Source organism: Schistocerca gregaria, chromosome X (genome assembly GCF_023897955.1).
Source record: "Schistocerca gregaria isolate iqSchGreg1 chromosome X, iqSchGreg1.2, whole genome shotgun sequence".
In the NCBI taxonomy this organism is placed as follows: Eukaryota; Metazoa; Arthropoda; class Insecta; order Orthoptera; family Acrididae; genus Schistocerca; species Schistocerca gregaria.
In genome coordinates this window covers 631,141,715-631,162,236 of record NC_064931.1, presented here as the reverse complement: position 1 = coordinate 631,162,236, position 20,522 = coordinate 631,141,715, and the positions used below count along the sequence as shown (strand labels likewise).

At 38.0% G+C, this 20,522-nt stretch overlaps 1 protein-coding gene across 1 annotated transcript in view; it reads right to left on the bottom strand.

Annotated features, from left to right (window-relative positions):
• Positions 1 to 10,253: 10,253 nt before the first annotated feature.
• The window catches only part of LOC126299497 (phospholipase A-2-activating protein), a 114,222-nt gene continuing 103,953 nt past the window's right edge, over positions 10,254 to 20,522 (bottom strand). The window contains exons 12-13 of the mRNA XM_049991442.1: positions 14,847 to 15,124; positions 10,254 to 11,468 (exon numbers count right to left, since the gene is read on the bottom strand). Of these exons, the coding sequence (XP_049847399.1) occupies positions 11,100 to 11,468; positions 14,847 to 15,124 (647 nt within the window). The 3' untranslated portion in view covers positions 10,254 to 11,099. The remainder of the gene's footprint in view (positions 11,469 to 14,846; positions 15,125 to 20,522) is intronic.

Below are 20,522 nucleotides of genomic sequence, written 5' to 3'. Positions count from 1 at the left end.
GTGGAGATGGTGGCTATGCCAAACCAACAGGCAGCAATGGTCACACAAGTGTTAATAAATAACTGTATTTTGAAGTTTGGTGTACCGGAGACAATAATTACTGACGAAGGGACTAACTTCACGTCGGATTTAATGAAGGAACTGTGTAAAGAAGTTGAGGACGCACACGTTGCATCCACAGGTGAACGCAAGGAAAGAACAGGTACACAGAACAATTGGGAAGATGCTGAGTTTTTATGCGGATTCTCATCACCGTCAGTGGGATGAGTATTTGAAGCATATTGTATGTGCATACAGTGCAAAACTCCATACCAATACCAATTTGTCTCCATTTGAGGTAGTGTATGGGCGAAAAATGCTGTCACCGTTTGATTTAGTGAAGCTACAGAAAGGAAGGACCAGTGAATCTGTACGTCAATTCGCGAGGACAATTCGGGATGTTTGGAAACGGGTACAAAAGGCGAATATGAAGGCTTTGGAAGGCCAGGAAGACACAGTGAAGCAGAAAGGAAGTTTACTGCAGTATAGAGTAGGGCAATGGGTAATGCTGTGCAGCCCCTATACACCGAAAGGGAAAACGATGGAGTTCATCACGTGGTATCAAGGGCCATACCAAGTAGTTGAAACCACATTCCCCGTTAATGTTAAGCTTCATCTACCAAGTAGAACAATGACAGTACAATTTGGACAGTTGTGGCCATTTAAGGATTGTCCGGATGTGATTCCAGGCATGTCACAGGAAGGAAAGAGGAAAAAACAGAGAGAGGAGAGAGGTGTTAAGTGCAGGGAAAACTGGATCCTTTGCGATCCAGAAAGTAGTAGAGTATTTGTAGTACTTTGTTTTCTTGTTATGTATCATTGGGTTTACGTAGATTAATTAGGCATTGTATACATGTTGTGCATGTTTTCGTGTATTGTTAGCCTGCTGAGGACAGCAGTCTTTTCAAGAGGGAGGAAGGGTGGTGGTTATCACTGTCCTCAGGTCATTAAAAGGGGAGCGTCAAACAGGTTGGTAGAAGTAACAAACTGAGGAGGTATTGCTGCAGTTAACAGCCGGTACACCAAGATGACAAGGGAGGAATTACAAAGCTGCCATACAGGGAAGGTAAACGGTATGTCCAGCCAGGGTAATAAGCACCAATCCTGACACATGCACGGTGCATTTATTTTTAGCCAGGAGGAAAGAAATAGACTGTCCAAGGTACATCGTAGAGCCAAGACTGAACTTACAAGGGGTCGGGATGCACTGGATCTTCTCCACCTACAAAAATTTAATAGTAATAGCAAGTTGTTTTGAACAGGGAGTACTTACAGAAGCGAAACATATAGAGCCCAAGGGGAAATGAATTTTAATCAATGGAACTGTGTGTAACGTAATAGGACCAACTTTCTATCTGCCAGCATCAATTTCAGGAGTCACACAATTCTGTCAAGGCAGAATCTAACCTTGTTAAATCAAACCCTGGAGTCAGGTCTGTTGAGATCCATAAGCTAATTCATTTCAGAGCAAGAGGGGCGCAAATCAGCTTGTGCAGCATGTCGCTCAATATAGGGAAAGGCAACGACAAGTAACTACCATTTTGAGCACCTTTGTGCCAAGTGCCTTCACAGCTTTAACTTTTTTGTGTGTTGTTTCAATTCTGATCAGGCAGACAGCCAATTCCAAGAGGGAACCGACGGTAGTCCAAATCCTAGTGGATTGGATACCCAGGGCGTAAGACAGGTAGGTAAGGGGTTGATGGAGCATTAAGTGGAGTAATCATCCTGTAAGGAATTTTTATGTTTTCTCATGTCATGTGTTTTAAGAGGACTAGACCACATTTAAGTTTTAGTGGTAGTAAATATGTCGTAAGTACGAGTCGACCCGGGGACCGGGTCTTTCTGAAGGGGGTATCTTGCAATAAACCGTTTGGACCATGTATATTCTCAAATTTATGACATCCTTTTTCAATCTTATTTGAAATGTTTTAAACTCCGACTGTATGATATGTCGTACTAACACAATTAACCCCTGTGGGGGGGAATCATATTACTGTACTACAAAAAGATATACTTTTGTTTATGTGAAGAAATGTTATCGTAAGTGTTTTATTGTGCTGCTGAGTGATTTACATTTTCTGTAAATTATTTTCTAGTTAATGTTCTGTGTTTCGATTTTCGTAAGACTATATCTTTACTGATGTACTTTGGGACAATGTTAACTGGGTGCGAGTTGGTTGTATGTTGTCTGGTGGGAAGGAAGGAAGGAGAGGTGTGAAGTTTTTCTGTAGTTGCGTACTAATGGAATGTATTTCGCTGAGTGAACATTGTAACTGATGGTGTCAAGGCATCTAGGACTATTAAAAGTGAAAATTACGTACAAATCAGTTTGTCGTCTATGTTATTTCAAGGATCATGTCAACCTATAGGAGGGTTTCCAGATCTATAAGAGAATCTGAGTTCTAGACAGAATAAATTCAAGCAATGGACTGAAGGAAAACCTTTAATTTTTTTAAAAAAAGAAAAGGAAAGAAAAAGAAGAAAAATAAAAAGAAAACACACACACACACACTTTGAGACAGAACAAATTCAAGCAATGGATTGAAGGAGATATTATATATTCAGCCATTGTTTTTACTTCATGAACATTTAATTTCAATTAAGTCATCCAGTTGTGGATAACAAAGGAGGTCATTTAAATTTCTACCTAGCAATTTCTTCCTCTTCCCTTGAATAAACAATCCATTGTGCAGCATGCATTTCCAGAATGAAAACTAGGTTATTTTTGAGGTGGAATGTTTCCTGAACAGCCAAAATTCAGACTTCACGAAGGACTCTTCAAAGTCACCCATTGTTGGGAAAGAAGTGTTGCACGAAAGGTAAAAATGTAAAGAAAGACTAACACCTGCATCAATACCTTGGTCAGAGCTTGATTTTTTTCCAGGGGATAATTAAAACTTTATAACTACCCTTGCACATAGTAAAGTGTCCAAAAACCATTACAGTCCATAGCACAATCTGCACAGTCCCAGTAAAAAATTTGGTAATGGTAAAAGTGAACAATAAATAAATTTAAAATGCCCTTGTTAAGAGTTTAACTGATTCTGTCTACTATTTCTAAGCCCATGAGATGAAGTAAAGGTGCTGGAGTGGTATGCTCTCATTGCCAAATACACTCAGAACATCTTTTGCTCTCTCACTGCCATGTTGCCCTTTTTGTATAGGGCATCAGGATCTTTAATGTACGTTTCCTGCACACACATACCTAATTGTTTTTTTGTGTCTGTTTTTATACTGCGGTTTCCCACAGGAATGTGGCAAAACATGTAAAGCATGGATTCATAATATTGTGTCATTTCAACACCCATATAAAAACCATGTTTTATGTTTCACAAGCAATGAGACAGACATCCAATTTTTTTCCACCTTAAACTATCTTGTAACCTGCAATAGTCTTAACCATAATAGTGCTGTTATGCAGTATCATGGTATATTTTAACATACCTGCTGCTTCTTTTAATCCTCCTGACTGTAAAATGAGCAAATTTTTATAAAGTTACTTTGCTCACATCTAACAACAGTAAACTGATTTTTTTTAAGTGCCTTATTACAATTCTTTGCTTTTACTTTATTTAATGGGTGTACCAAATGGCTTCACTCTTATGCTCTTTTGGTGGGTTAGATGTTAGCCCTTGGGCATCCACCCAAGCTATTGGCAGTGTTAAGAGTTTTAATCGTTGAATTACATGGAATTCCTATGTGCAGCTAGAGATGATGGGGGATTTGAATCCCACCCCTCCTGAATGTGGGTCCAGCGTCTTAACAATTGTGCCACCTTGGTTAGTAATACTCACTAAGTTCATTAATTCTGGGCAGCTTTGTGACAACTTGATACAGCCGATTTCACAAGTACAGTTCGTCGCAATATCTCTACACTCCCACAGTATCCCTGACGGATTCAAAGTCTTTCTACACATGAAACTAAGACAGTGTCACACCAGTGAAATAATTATGAACATGCTTCAACACACCAGATGTGTCCCATTCCTTGTCTTTGCCTTTTGTTCAGCTTATCAACTAACATCATGGACACATGAAATTAAGTGTTAGTATAGTCTGAAGTGGCATACTAATACAGGGTACATATACAGTTGGCAAGAAAAAATCCAAACAGTATCCAAGGAGTCTCCAACCCATATTATTTTATGTATGTGGCACAAGCATGCACACAGTATTTTTTAATGCCACATTTGGGGAAAAAACATTTCAAACAAATTTCATGCTTTTAGAATCAAAGAGTTTGTGCTAAAATTACACAGTATTCACAATATTGGTTTCATAAATTCAAATACAGAATAGTCATATATTCAGACCAAATAAACCCTGAACACTCATTATGTGCCAAGAGCACATCAATTTTTTTAAGTAAATTGTGAAACGGGAGGGGGGGGGGGGGGGAAAGGCTCTGTACATGAAAAAATATGGTAATTCAACTTCTAAAATTTATTATTTTACAACAGCAATAATCAGTTGAGCTCTTTTGTATGTATCATATGTTTATTTTACTTTCTCTATGAAGGTGAATCCTATTAATTTCATTATGTTTATGAAAAATTCAAAAGGCAACATTACTTTTATTCAGGTAAGAAATAAGTCCACATTTTCTACTCTTGAATATTTCAACTGAATCATAGATGTAATACAGAAAATATGAATCAGTAACAATAACAAAAGGAAAGTCATCTTTGTATTCCATACTTCACAAATTACAATAAATGATAAAACAGGATACAACATACAAAAGCAACATATAACTGAAAACAAAAAATATTGGAAAACGTATATAGAACTACTATTAGAGCAGAAGTATGTGCTACATGAAACAATATATTATAGCTTATTTGTTACTTTGAAATTATTTGTTTATTCTCTCTCTTTTTTTGTTTATTTTTTGCAGACTGCCTCAAGCTATTGTTTATTGTTAACAAAGTCATTATGTTGCTTCTGTCTGGTCAGAAAACTCATCTGCACATTTTGTAAGGTCTTGTATGTAACACCGTATATACTTTTTCTTTTTAAATTCATTTTCATCATGGTCATCAATCAGTCTTCATTTTTTGTTTAGCATTTTTTTTTCCATCTTCAAGGTACTGAGTATAATGATGTCTTGCTATTAAAACAAAGTTGCGCAAATCTTCAACAACAATTGTAGTTATGTCACCATACGTATAAGCACAACAGAATCTTAAAGCTATGTATGATTGTTGTTTAAGATTTTAAACTTTTCTTTTTGTTAACGCTAAAACCTCTTTCCACGACTGCTTGGCCATGGCTTAATAGAAGAAACTTCTGGATACATGGCTAAGCTTTTGTGTGTTTCGTTTTTAAATGACATGAAAAAAAAATTGCCCAGCCTCATTGATTCTTTACGAAAATTTAAAAATTCTACAGTTTTTAGTGTCACTGACGAAATCTGCCTGAATGTAATCATAATTTGCAATTTTCACAATACTGAAATCTGAAAAGCTACTTAGGTGTCTTGTCTTCCTCATACAATTTTGGTCCCCTTTCACTACAGTTATTGATACTGAACATGATAAATTCCTTTCAATGCTGAAGACTGCTGGTGATTTTGAAATAATAACTGATATCATTTTGGTTAGCTTAGATTTTACATCCCTACATAAAGTATTTCCTCACTGAAAACCTTTTTAGAAGAGTATAGTACTTTAATCTGGTTTTCACCAACAAAACCAAGGTCAACTTTTATTGTGGGAGGTTGGTTCTAAGAGTTATTGAGTTCAACTTTTATTGAGTGGACTACAGTTAAATTATTCAACAAATATTGTTTCAAAATTCTTTGCATTAATCGAATAATCACTTTTTTAATATCGTCACTCATGTAAGGGTGCATAGGTTTATCAGTCTGATATGAGTTAAGGAAAAGCTGTGTAATGTCTGCAATATCTAAAGAAGTGTTAAGTTTTACAAGAAGCAAATTTTTTTGGTACTATACCAAATATTTTCAAATGATTTGGCTGGTGGCTCTTAAATTTCCCCTCCTCTACCTGTTTAAAATATATTTGCAGTGCTGGAAAAATTTTTGGTACTCTCTCACATACAGACATTTTCTAACCATTTGTGGGAAACAAATTTCAAATGGAAGCATGTCACATCAATGGTAATAAAAGCCTCTCCTAGCTGGAGAACATTTGAATAATTGTTAAGTGACATGTCTTTTCAATGTCCCAATCTAATGATTCAAACTATAGTTTGAAAACATGTCTAATGCACAAGCCCCCTTATTCATTAGCTGATTGTTATAATAATTGAGGATGTGTTCTATCGGTTTATATGATTTTAAGTTGATGTTTGAGCTGTTCATAGACAATTTTAACACATTTTTAAATCAAAAGGTCAAAACTCAATTTAATAGATTTTCTAACATGTCACTAGCAACAGCATGGCCAAGGAAAACTGATGTTTTGGTATCTTCATTTAACTGAAACCTTACATAAATGTCCATCTGCTTCATTAAACTTTAGGATTCAATGTTTCATCACAGAGGAGAACAAATTCTTTACTTCTAAATCTTTTAGCAGAATACTGTTAAAGCGTGGCGCCAGCCACACACTGCTATGTAAGCGGTTTACTATCCACCACATGTGAAGTTGCAGCAGCAACACTGTCAGGAAACACAATTCTGAAGACTTTATGAATGTCTATATTTGATTTGTATGACTGATAGCATTTGATAGTTCTCAACATGCACAGTATTGCTGTATCCAGCATCCCTGATATCTCCAGGTAAGTCAGCATTTTCGTTTACACTTCTTTTCCAAGTGGACCATCATCCTCTGTTGCATCCAGCTGCTCGGAAGTAGTTGCTGGCTTTGAAACAAATTTAAATGCATTTTTTTTTCTAGAAGACAACATTGCTTTTAAAGTGTCTAGATGTTTCTCATAACGCACGCACAATTTCAAGGCCAGATTCTGCCAAACTGGCAATGGAAGAGTCTTTGTTGCACGAAATGCATTTTGCTGTATGTTTATCCGTGTCATATGCTAAAAGCCGATTATACAATTTATATTCTAGCCAGTTTAAATTGAAGATACATTTTCCACCCAGTGCTATATCATTTAAATTGAGGCAATATTCCTGTGGGGAAGGGGGGACCATCTAGAAACATAAGCAGATAATAAAATATCACACATGGATCATTCCTTATGAATACACCCAGTTTTAAAAAGTTGTTGCACCATGGAATGGATTATTTCTCTCTCTCTCTCTCTCTCTCTCTCTCTCTCTCCTTTTTTTCCACCACAGACATGCATAACAGCTCTATTCTTTCATAGGTTATCATCAGAAATATGTGGCATTACAATTCATTTGTTGAAAAATTTTAAAGGACTGGCAATAAAAAAAATTATTATTAATACTATTGCAATAGTAGTGGTCCGACATGAGCTTAAAATAAAACATTTTAGAAGAAGCTTTAAATACAGATTAGTGATTTCATGAGCTTTTACAGTGTTTATGAAAAGCAATTTAAAAATTGTACTTACCAGTAAAAAAAATTAATCAACGGATCTTTTCATTTACCAGTGAAACACGTACACAGAGTGATTGTATCAGTAGAAAGATGGCGGGAGGAAATAACAAAACAACACTGCTGATCTGAAATTTCTTATTTACCCTCTGACTACAACAAAAATACCCACAAGTTTAAAGTTCTGTATAAACAATCCACTGATGTAATATGTAATTTATGTACAGCCCCAAAGCTCACAAAATACCCTAATTCTGGGTAATTACCCACAATTTGGCAACACTGCTGCTAACCACTTTATGGAGCTTCACAGGAGAGCGAGGAGGGAGGGGTGTGTCTTTCTCTTCTGGCTGTAGATGAGTAGGTGTTGTTATTAGGGTCATATGAGCCAGTCACCACTGTGCTTGAGCTGAATGACTAAGGGACTTAACAGCTGAGGTCATCAGTCCTCTAGACTTAGAACTACTTAAACCTAACTAACCTAAGGACATCACACACATCCATGCCCGAGGTAGGATTCAAACCTGCAACAGCAGCAGCAGCAGCACGGTTCCGAACTGAAACGCTTAGAACCGCTCGGCCAGAGTGGCCGGCCACACTAAGAGCATTGCCATTCATTTTGTGACCATGATCCATTGAAAATAAATTCTGTAGTGATAATACACATGTTTGAAGGCACACAGTTTTTGCATCATGATAATATAAGGAGTTTTTAAGGGGGTATTGAGGAGTTCCAAGCAGTCCTTGGAATTTTTTTCACAGTCAAGGTGGTCTAAGGGGTCTGTACACAACCTGCCAAATAACAGGCAGCATATTCTCTTTATGACTATTTTAGGCGTATGATAAGTTATGGCATGAGAACAAACTCAGATTCCCTCACACCTGAGATGTGTGGCAGGTCTCTCATACATGGTACACTAATGTTTCATGTGTGTGAGTGAAATAAGATCCAGTTCTCTCTATCCATGATTCACTGTTGCAATAAACTGCAGTCACCAAAGTGAACATAATGCACATGGTAGAAGAGGGCTGTTAACACCATTCAGCCACCAGCATGAAAACCTTTTGTTTGCCACCGTAACCAGGCTTGAATAATCTCTATGAGGTGCTCGTAATTGGTCATCTCACTCACTGGACAAAATTAGTTCCAGAAAGCCTACAGATCAGTGAACAAAATAAGCAACATCAAACAGCTAGCAATTCTAATTTCACAAAGGCCTTAAAATAACCACTATCAAGCCTTCTCTTCGGAATCCCTACTCACTACAGTGAAATGAAATTAACTGCAAGTAATGTGAACAAGAAATTACACAGAATTATTACAGAACATAAACATTCCACACAGGGCATGTGGAAAGCAGATTCCACAACATGAACAGGTGAACTGACAGAAGGAATCCTGTTGTTGTACACATCACCTAACACAAAATATTATAGAATTTATCAGGATATTTAAGAGTAACAAAGGAACACAAAATACTTTGCATAACTAAGAATAATATCTGCAAACTGGAAACCTAGTTACAAGTTCTCTGATAATTGGATGTAGCTAATATCTCCAATCAATCAAACTGAAAGTGTACTATTTGAAAGTATAGCTATAACAGCAGCTACGGAATGAAGCCTGAGAAGACAATGAAAAGATCATGAGGACATTACTACAGCGTGCACAAACAAAAGATTGTCAGTGGAGGAATGACCAAAGTAAAATTTTCAAGATGTCTCAGCACAACAGAAGGTGAACAAAACGCAAAGGTAACTATCACACACACAAAATAAAACTGGATTTGACACCAAATTGCCCCTGAAAACAGGAACTGAACACATGAAGGCAAATGGACAGAGTAGGTCAGTTCCACAACACATTTGTACATTAATACTAATTTGCAGCAATCTACAAACACCACAGCACAAAAAACCAAAACCACCACACATCAGGAGATTGTTATGGAGTCCCCATCTAATTAGAAATTATTGTATGTACACATGAGAACCCAAAAATACAAAAGGCAGAACATGGTATACACTCAATTTTCCTAACACATGGCTCACTTAGTACACAGATACAGCAGACAGTATGCATTACCACGTTAAATATCAAAAGTTTCAAATGCTGTGCTTGAAATACACATATAAGGATTTCAAAACTGTGTATCAAAAACACTTTTTATGCTTCAAATTTGAATCCACATCCACAAAGACATCACATTTCATTATTTCATTCACCATTGTCACAAAAAGCTTCCAGTCAAAAGACCACCTCCTAAAGTAGAACACACACACACACACACACACACACACACACACACACACACACACACACACACACACACAAAACCACCTATGCTGAACTACAAACAACAGCAACTGCCAACGGGCTGTGTGTGTGTGTGTGTGTGTGTGTGTGTGTGTGTGTGTGTGTGTGTGTGTGTGTGTGTGTGTGTGTGTTCTAGTTTAGAAGAAGGAGTTTTGGCCAGAAGCTTAACTATACAGCACTATTTTTGTTGTGCATGTCTGCAACTCAGCACTACTCTATATGGTGAGAAGCAATCTATCCTTTTCACAATAAATGGTATTAACAGTCTTGACAACAATGGACACCAGTAAAAGAAAGCATCAACATACATAAAAATATTGTTGTGTAGCTGCACCTTTATCATTCAATTCGAGTTTTTGTGTGGGCTATACAGAGTATTGAAATTTTATAAGTGTTAAAGAGAAAAATTTTACATCCACAAACAATAATCTTTATTTTCAAATTAACAGTTTTGTGGGGACATCACAAATAATTTGCTTGGAACTTTTTCCTTTTTATCTTTTTTTTGCTTTAAGAACAAAATGTCTCACAGTAAATAAATAATCTTAAAATTTGTGTGTGTTCACAAAACCATTTAAAATTTGTTTTGTTATGCTCCAGGTAAGTAACTGCAGTCTGTGGATTGGTTTTCATAATGACAAACAGGTATCGAGACACAGTTTGGTTTCCTTCTACAATCTTCAATTTAGGCCCTTGAAGTTGCAAGTTTTTGTTTTGTTTTTTAATTCTTGTGTTCCAAACAAAAAATCAAAGTCGGCTCATGTTTACAAGTAAGAATTAACACACAAAATTTTTTGAAAACACCGAACAAGAACACTGAACTACTACATTGAACAACTACAATGAACAGTTACACTGAATAGTTACATTGAACAACTACATAGAACAGTTACATTGAACAAGAACACATAACTGAATTGAAACTGGAATTCAATGTAAAATTCAAACACTGGATTTCATCTCATTTTACATTTATAATTAATTTCAGTTTGCATGAGGGGTCTCAAGCATCAAAACAGGTAATACAAATTTCAAATTTCATTTGACTTCGTCTTTGGATTAAGTGCAGTTTGAATAATGGCTGTTTGGCACAGACAAAAAACATTTCTTTGTAACTTATTATTAATATCACATTCATATAAGTTATGCTTTGACTCCTTTGCATCAAATATTATGAAAATATAGAATTCACATTAAATTAATCAGTCTAAAATTGAAAGTAATTAAACAACAAATTTTGACAAGTTAGGTTTCTAATTGTCCTTAGTAGTTCCCTGTAATTTCCTTAACAATTCTTCAGCACAAGCATTCAATTTTTCCAGAAGCTTGTGTCGTTCATCACTTGCTGATGACGGTGCACCAAAACTAGATGCAGCTACGTGCTTTATGTGTTCCATAATTTGAGCATTTGTTGTTACAAGTAGCAATGGTTCATCCCAATCTTTACCATCAAAATCCCACATGCAAGTTCCCAGGGCAACAAGAGCCCGGAAGCTAGCTTCACTCTCTCTGATGTGCGGAAAAACGGCCCCAAGGGTCAGTGCTACACCCGTCAGTGTAGCAACATCTCTGTCATGATTCGCTGCCACACTCAGATTTAGCAAAACGGTGGCCACGGCCATCTAATAATAAAAGATACAATTCATGTAAAAACAATTGGTCTATAAATCCATGAAAACAACTCTAAACACCACAAATGGAACATTAAAATAGAATCCCAGTTTGAATATACAATACACATGAAGACAGATTAGATGTGCTGGAACAATGATTTTATAGAAACATATAGTGTCTTGTAGGTAATACCTATTTAACGAATTATTTAGGAATAAAAGAGAGAACTCACCTAACGGCAGAAACACTGCGTTGTTGACTGATACACACACAAAAGGTACAGAGCTTTGCTTTGCTAGCTTACAGAATGGAATTGCTTCCACCTACAGCTTGAGAAAGCAATTCCATTCTTAAAGCTAGCCGTGGGTGGGTGGGTGGGTGGGTGGGTGGGTGGGGGGGGGGGGGGGGGTGCCAGCACCCATGCATGTTTCTCCTACAGCTTGAGAAAGGAATTGCATTCCAAAAGTTAGCAAAGTAAAGCTCCGTACTGTGTGTGTGTGTGTGTGTGTGTGTGTGTGTGTGTGTGTGTGTGTGTCTCGAGTACGCAGTGCTTCTGCCTTTAGTGAGTCGTCATCTTTATTCCTAAATAATTCGTTATTCACAACCAGAACTTTTCATATATTTCAAATTTGGCAAGGACGAGAAAAGCAGCTTTACATGTGCATCCAAGCATCTTGCCTTCTGTTGACAACAGCAAACGCATTACACCAATAATGTGAGATGTACTCCCTTTGAAAAATGTGATTACATGAAATGTTATTAACTAAACAGAAGAACTGATAAACGACAGTCAAAGACACTCAAATGTCATTATAAATGCCACTCTGTGAATATGCACATCAAGTAAAATGATAAAAGACTGAAGATCATCTTGGGTGTAATGGTACAAATTGGAAAATGCTTGGGTCATAAAGAGTATTACTCTCCGTCACTTCAGAATAAAATTCAGGGAAACTTATAACATAGAAATTCATAGTAATTTGCATATTGTAGAAACTTACAACACTTTTCAAGTCTAAGTAATTTTTTTAAGATAATCCAGTTACATTCCAATCCTATTTTAAAGTTGATAAATGCATTGAAATCTTCCATACTGTCTCTCACAGATAGAGGAATGCAAAAAATAAAATTCTATATTTCAAAATGCCTTCACAAAAGAGCATCCTACTTCCTCCATTTGACACCATACAAACTTTGAATTGGGTTATATTTAAATAGAATTTGTAAGTATTCTGTTACCATAACTGTATATCAGTAAAATGAATTCAATAGACTGAAGAACTAAGTGTTGAGAGAATACTAGTCCATCAATCCAAATTTTCTATGGACTGTTCTGGGATTATTCATTAATACGTCATGGTTGACACATCCCCTTGCCTTGTCCATTGTAAGACCATTAAAATGGAATGAAGTCCTCTCTAAATTTCCCTGACACATCCCAACATATGCCTTATGGGGCCATTTCCTTCCTGATTTCCCCCAATTTGTACGTGTTTCCTGAGGTCTATAAGCCTGTACACACAAAATGTACCTGTTTTTGGTGCCCTCACTGGAAGGATCTGTGCACTGGTGGCTGAACACATCCAACTCATTTGTCACAATATGTTATCCTATATCTGAAACACAAACCACTTCCTACATTGTTTCTCCACAGTTCCTCTCCCCTTATCACCTAGTATTTTACCCCTCACAATTAATATCACCTTCCTCTGCTTCAAAATTGATATTTAAATTTACAAACAAATCCATAAAACTATCATGGGCTTTTTTATGGCATTGTCTAATGCTACCATGTTCAAGGTCATCTGTAAGAATCCTACATATCCATCAGTATTCTAAATCTTTCATTTGGTTTAGTTTCATTGATAATATCATGGTCTTAGTACAGGCAATGAAATCTTATCCTCTTACTTCCCTTTGTTCCACCTTGTCTTCTTCAGTTAGCTAAGACTATTTGCATATGATACTACTGTTATTATAAATCCCATTAGAGAGAAAGACGTGTGGCTTATTAAGTGGTTCTCTGAAAATTGACTCTCCCTACATTTTGAAAAACACGCTAATTCAGTTCTGCACAACTAACAGTCATAACAACAATTTATTTAGCACAGGAACAGGAGTCAGTAAGCAGTGTAGAATGCCTCAAATATTTGGCTGTATGTACTGATGAAAACTTGAATTAGAAGAAGCACATTATTGAGCTTATCAAATAATTATGTCAGCTATTTTCGCTATTCGTAAAATTTCTAGCCTTGGAAACAAACATGTGACCATCCTGCCATTTTGCACATTTCCAGTCAACAATGTCTCATGGAATAATTTTCTGGGGTTAACTCACCACTTAGAAAGTACTGATTGTACAAAAGCAAGCAGCAAGAATAATATGTGGTGTTCACATGCGGTCATCATGTAGGTATCTTTTCAAGGAGTTAGGCATTTTAACTGCAGCATCACAATACATATATTTGCTAATGAATTTCATCATAAACAGCCCACCATAATTTGAGAAGAACAACTATGTCCACCCCTAGAACATTAGAGAAAACAGTGACCTTTATTACCCATTATTAAAGATGCCACTGGCTCAGAAAGGACTTCAATACGAAGTAACAAAATTGTTAATCATATTCCCAATAACTTAAAAAGTCTGACAGGTAGCAAAGCAAGTTTTAAGTCAGTTTTAAGTCAATTTCAAAATCAATTTCTCCTAGACCACTCCTATTTCATGGATGAATTTTTATTTGAAGACTGGTAGCCAGTATATTTAAAAAAAAATTAAAAATTCTTATTTTTCAGTGTAGCTGCACAAGTAGGACTAAAACACAATAGCCTCATTGATTTCGTTTCCCACAAACTGATTCATTCCACAGCATTTCAATAATAAAATCATTCTCTCTCTCTCTCTCTCTCACACACACACACACACACACACACACACACACACACACACACACACATCATACCACACAGTACTGGAGAAAGTAAACCTCACACTATGCCAGAGCTGTAAACAACAATCACTGTGGCCAGGAATGAGCCACTGTTACTGAAATTCCCTCACCAATAAAGAGTCTTCTCACAAAGTATTACGAGCTTTCTGCTCTGACCTGACCACGTGCATTCAGTTATAATCCCTTGATCTGTTACCCTATTTACAGTACTTCTATATGCCTTATATTTACCAGAGTCAGATTACTTAACTTCGCTGTCTCCTACTCTACTGTATTTTACAAAGCAGACTCCTTTGTTTCCAAATTTTATGTTTTTACATTCTCGCAAGTTCTATTGTTCAATTCCTGGTTCCAACAAACTTAGTGCTCTACTTACCAAGTGGCTCAGAATATTAATCTAAAAAAGACCAGAATGTCAACATTGAAGATACTGACCTGCATGTGTTTAGAATAGGGTTTCCTATATCTTTTGATTGCGTCGAGGATACTATCTCTCTGAGCCAGGAACAATTTTCTCCCTTCTTCATGAACCATTATATTACATATTGTACGTAAAGAAAGCACACGCAACACATCAGAACCATAGATTGGTTGCATGTATTTGTCAATTACATTCAGGATGTCGTAACCATTACGGATACTGAATAGCCTTTGGAAAACAGGTTTTGAGCGTACCGCCACCCTCAACAGGTCCAACGCAGGAACAAGACAGTCTGTAAACATATAACACTGTGTTATAGCAGTTAACAAAAGAAACTAAAGTATGGTTAAACATGGATGTAATGTGTTTTGCCACTAACTAACAAAAGAAACACCAATACTAATACATAAGTGTCACACAATACACATTTTGACTATTTTCTAGGTCTCAAAACAAAAACATGATCACTCTCTAGAGGGATACAGCACTGCTGGAGACAGAGATACATTGAACATTAGATTACACACCACTTATTCTGTTACGACATACTAGAAGCATTTATGGTAAGATGTAACAAGGATAAAACACCACACCTAACAGGAAATAAATGAAAATAAATTGGTTCCTTGCAGAGAACAGAGGACAAATATTAGTTAATGTCTCTCGCCCATGTTAACAACCCTTCAAGCTCACGTGTGTAATTCATCAATATTGCTTGGTACCATACACAAAGGGGCAAAATGACAATGAAAACATTCTTCCATCACACACTATACAAGACATCAAATATAAAGTTCATCTTCCACATTGCAATGAATATTTGAAACACAAATGACACACATTTCACCATGAAACATTATTGAACATGGGGTTCCACAGCAGACAACCCCCACATGTTCCTATGCTGACATGACAACATCATCAGCTACGATTGCAGTGGGCAGGGGATCTACATCTATATCCATACTCCGCAAGCCACCTGACGGTGTGTGGCGGAGGGTACTTTGAGTACCTCTATCGGTTCTCCCCTCTAGTCCAGCCTCGTATTGTTCATCGAAAGAAGGATTGTCTGTATGCTTCTGTGTGGGCTCTAATCTCTCATTGGCACTGGACTGTGTATCAATGGAAATGTGTTGCGTGGTTGGAATAATCATGTTTCTTGTTACACCATGTTCATGGTCTTGTCCAAAATAGCTGCTCAAAACTTGCACCATGCCATGGATGCGGGCCAGCTGGGGTGGGGGGGGGGGGGAGGGGGGAGGGGGGCAGTATTATGCTATGTGTGAGAGTCAATTAGGCCTCCCACAGTACCACAGTAATCGATGGCATCATGACAGCTGTTGGTTACATGAACATTATTGCAGATCACCTGTATCCGTTCATACATGATGTCTTCACTGACAATGGCATGTTCCAGCTTGATAACTGTATGTTTCACTTATCCACAATCATGGTACTGTGGTTTAAGAAACATGATAGTGAACAGGCATTTCTGTTGTGGCCACCAAATTCAGCTTTTTTAAACCCAGTGGAAAATGTCAGGATGCTATCGAGTGACAGTGCCATACCTACAAACCAATGGCCTGTAATTTATAGGAGCTGTATGACCTATGAGTAATCATCTGCTAATACAAACCTATCGAATCTTTAAGAACTTGATGAAGCCATGCCATGCAGAATTGCTGCATTGCATTCACACACACACACACACACACACACACACACACACACACACACACACACAGAGCAATGGGAAATTACAGGCTGTACCAGATTCAGGTGAATGTGTGGAGCAAATCATCATCAAGCTTCTCATGGGGGAAAAGGCCTGTGATTGAGTGGAGATCAGTTTTTTTAAATCATCAAATCTCTCTGCATTTTCCTAATATATACTAGTTCCCAAATTTTCCCTCTATATTTTCAACAAAAAACTCAAGGTTTTATGGATAAAAAGGACACACCAACCATTCAGGTACAAACTAAGTACTGAGGGGATTACTTCTCACCATTTCATTTGAATCAACTTTCCACCCTGATGTGGTCCAGAAGCATGAAGCCTTTGTGTCACAACATTCTGCACTGAAACAACTGTGGTGTCATCCGAAGAATGGGTTGCCAAAGCAAGGTTGGCTTCTCACAACGAAACCATAAGAGAGCACAATCTCTGCATGCCCCACCAATGAATGTGCAACACTGGCATTGCCATGCCTCCTAGTGCTTTGCTGGACCTCTGCAATCAATATTTTATTTACAGCTGAGCAGAGGAATGCTCACTCCATTTCGCAGTCACTGATCAAGACAACAGCATTGTTTTAGATCAGCCACCTGAATATTAAATGTCAGGCAGAAAATGATATAAACATTATGTCAAACCTCAGGCAAAGACTGTTGTAAATTTGTGGATTATCAAGTGATACTTTAATACCCCAAAACATCTGCAAATACTCAGAACATTTCTGAGGAAATCGAGTCTATTAAGTTCAGTAATCATCTTATTCATACTGTAATTAAGTAAATTAATATTTTGTGTGTCATAGTTCCACTCAATCTCCCCCACCCCCAAAGCTAGCCAATGAACCCACCCTTGTACTGCCATGTGTATTTTCATTAGACACAACAAATGGTGATGAAATTGTTTGCAAAATAGACTTGCTTTTCCAGCTGCACGGTTACTGTGTGCAAGTAAGGACGTGCTTTCACTGCCTGGTCTTGCCAACTTCCTGTTCTTGAAATCTGTGTATCATATCAAGTGTTTCACCATGTCTGAACCACCACAGGAAATATGTCTAACCAAATTCACTCCATTTCAAGCGCAGCATATTGAATGCCGGCTTCTTGGCATTCAACAACTGTTGTTACTACTCTCGTGCAAAGCACCACCGCCACTGGTTGCTCCACCTAAATTTCGCCCATACCATAGTCAGGAAGCAGAATGGTCAGAATATTAGGCAAAACTGGAGGCCCATTTCACTGCATACAAAAGAAAAGGTATGGAGTTCAATGCTTTCTTCTTGTAGACAGTCTCGAGACTAGAAATCTACTCTGTAGGAATCAGCATCGGTTTCGAAAATGACAGTCGTGTGAAACCCAGCTCGCGATATTCATCCAAGAGACTCAGAGGGCCATAGACACAAGTTCACAGGTAGATGCCGTGTTTCTTGACTTCCCCAAGGCGTTCGATACAGCTCCCCCAGTCGAACAAAGTAAGAGCATATGGACTATCAGACCAAATGTGTGATGGGATTGAAGAGTTTCTAGATAACAGAACACAGCATGTCATTCTCAATGGAGAGAAGTCTTCCAAAGTAAGAGTGATTTCAGGTGTGCCACAGGGGAGTGTCATAGGATCGTTGCTATTCACAATATATACAAATGACCTTGTGGATAACATCGGAAGTTCACTGAGGCTATTTGCGGATGATGCTGTAGTATATCGAGAGGTTGTAACAAGGGGAAATTGTACTTAAATGCAGGAGGAGCTGCAACGAATTGACGCATGGTGCGCGGAATGGCAATTGAATCTCAATGTAGACAAGTGTAATGTGATGCGAATACATAGAAAGATAGGTCCCTTATCATTTAGCTACAAAATATCAGGTCCATAAATTATCTGGGAGTACGCATTAGGAGTGATTTAAAATGGAATGATCATATAAAGTTGATCGTCGGTAAAGCAGATGCCAGACTGAGATTCATTGGAAGAATCCTAAGGAAATGCAATCCACCAACAAAGGAAGTAGGTTGCAGTACGCTTGTTCGCCCACTGCTTGAATACTGCTCAGCAGTGTGGGATCCGCACCAGATAGGGTTGATAGAAGAGATAGAGAAGATCCAACGGAGAGCAGCGCGCTTCGTTACAGGATCATTTAGTAATCGCGAAAGCGTTACGGAGATGATAGATAAACTCCAGTGGAAGACTCTGCAGGAGAGACGCTCAGTAGCTCGGTACGGGCTTTTGTTAAAGTTTCGAGAACATACCTTTACCGAAGAGTCAAGCAGTATATTGCTCCCTCCTACGTATATCTCGCGAAGAGACCATGAGGACAAAATCAGAGAGATTAGAGCCCACATGGAGGCATACCGGCAATCATTCTTTCCACGAACAATACGAGACTGGAATAGAAGGAAGAACCGATAGAGGTACTCAGGATACCCTCCGCCACACACCGTCAGGTGGCTTGCGGAGTATGGATGTAGATGTAGACATTAGTCCCAAATCCATCAACTGCGACACCTTGTTAGATACTAGATAGATTAGATAGATACTAGATGAACATCATGATAGTCAAGTCCATGTTGCAGCAGCAAAGTTTAAATTTTTTTCGTCTCTTGAAGCAGCCTGCACAAACACAAGATGGAAAGACAACCCATTTCTACACGTCACTGGGTATCATCCTTGGTCATTCTAAAGAAGGTATCTGGTAGCTTACATCCATGTGATGACTTTAAAACAACATTCATTTTGAGTCAGTCGTATTGTCATATTGGCTGTAGATTCCTCTTCTTACACAATCGGAGCTGTGCTCTCCCACAAAAGTGGTTCTTCTGATAGAACTATTGCTAATGACTCAAAAACTCTTAACAAAGCACAGTGTAACTATGGTCAGCTTGAAAAAGAGGCACTCACCATTATCTATGGTGTTAAAAATCCACCAATATCTGTACGGTTGGAAGTTCTATTTGCTGACAGATCATGGGCCTCTGATGGCCTCATTCAATGCTGCCAAGCCTGTCACACCTCAGACAGCCCAAAATTTGAAACATCTGGCTCTGATATTGTATAATTATCAATCTGAGCTGTTGTACAGGCCCACTGCCCAACATTCGAACACTGACTTGTCCTCTTCGTTATCAGCTGGTACTGTCACAGCATATGAGTCATCTGAGGAATTATGGTTTCACACTGATTCTCACAATTTTGAATGTCGTCAAAATTTCCCTTTTGATTTTCAGTGTGTTGCTGCTCTGCAGGTTGTTTTCCAATAAGTGTGACATGGATGGCCATGCAGTTTGAAAGAAGCTTCTTACTCAGTGACACGTGACTTTTTCGCATCATCACGCACTACCCACACGATCAGGTGTTATGCTGTTGCATGCACATGTGCCTGTTGTGATTCTTTTGTCTTTATTGCACCAAGATCACTGGCACATAGTTCACGCGAAGCAACTCACTAGACATCATTGTGCTCAGCAGGGGATAGATGTTCAGACTGAGCAAATGACATCTCTTTCCAAAGTTTGAGGAAGACATTGGTCAGATCTGTCTAACCACAGTAATATTGATTTCCACGAGTCTGTTCTGGATCAAGATGTGGTTGTTAGTGTTAGACACTTACAATTCATCACTACTGCAAGTATGATATTGGCTTTGTCTTCTATTTTTGTCTTGAATGTCATCCAGAGGTCACTGTCTCAGACAATGGACCACAATTCAAGTCAGTCGATTTCCGAAAGTTTTGTGGCACCTATGGCATACACCAAGTGCTCGCCGCATCTTTTCACCCTCAGTCTAATGGCGCCACTGAACAGTTCAGTTCAACGTTCAAAAGTCAAAAGGAGAAACTCCAGACCAGCAAAGCTTTGATGATTTTCCTGTCTGCCTGCGACCGCCGCAGGAATAATACGTTCCGCCAAGTTAAATTAAGTTTCAGCTGCAATATGAAGTCGTCTACAATTTGTTTTGGAAAGAA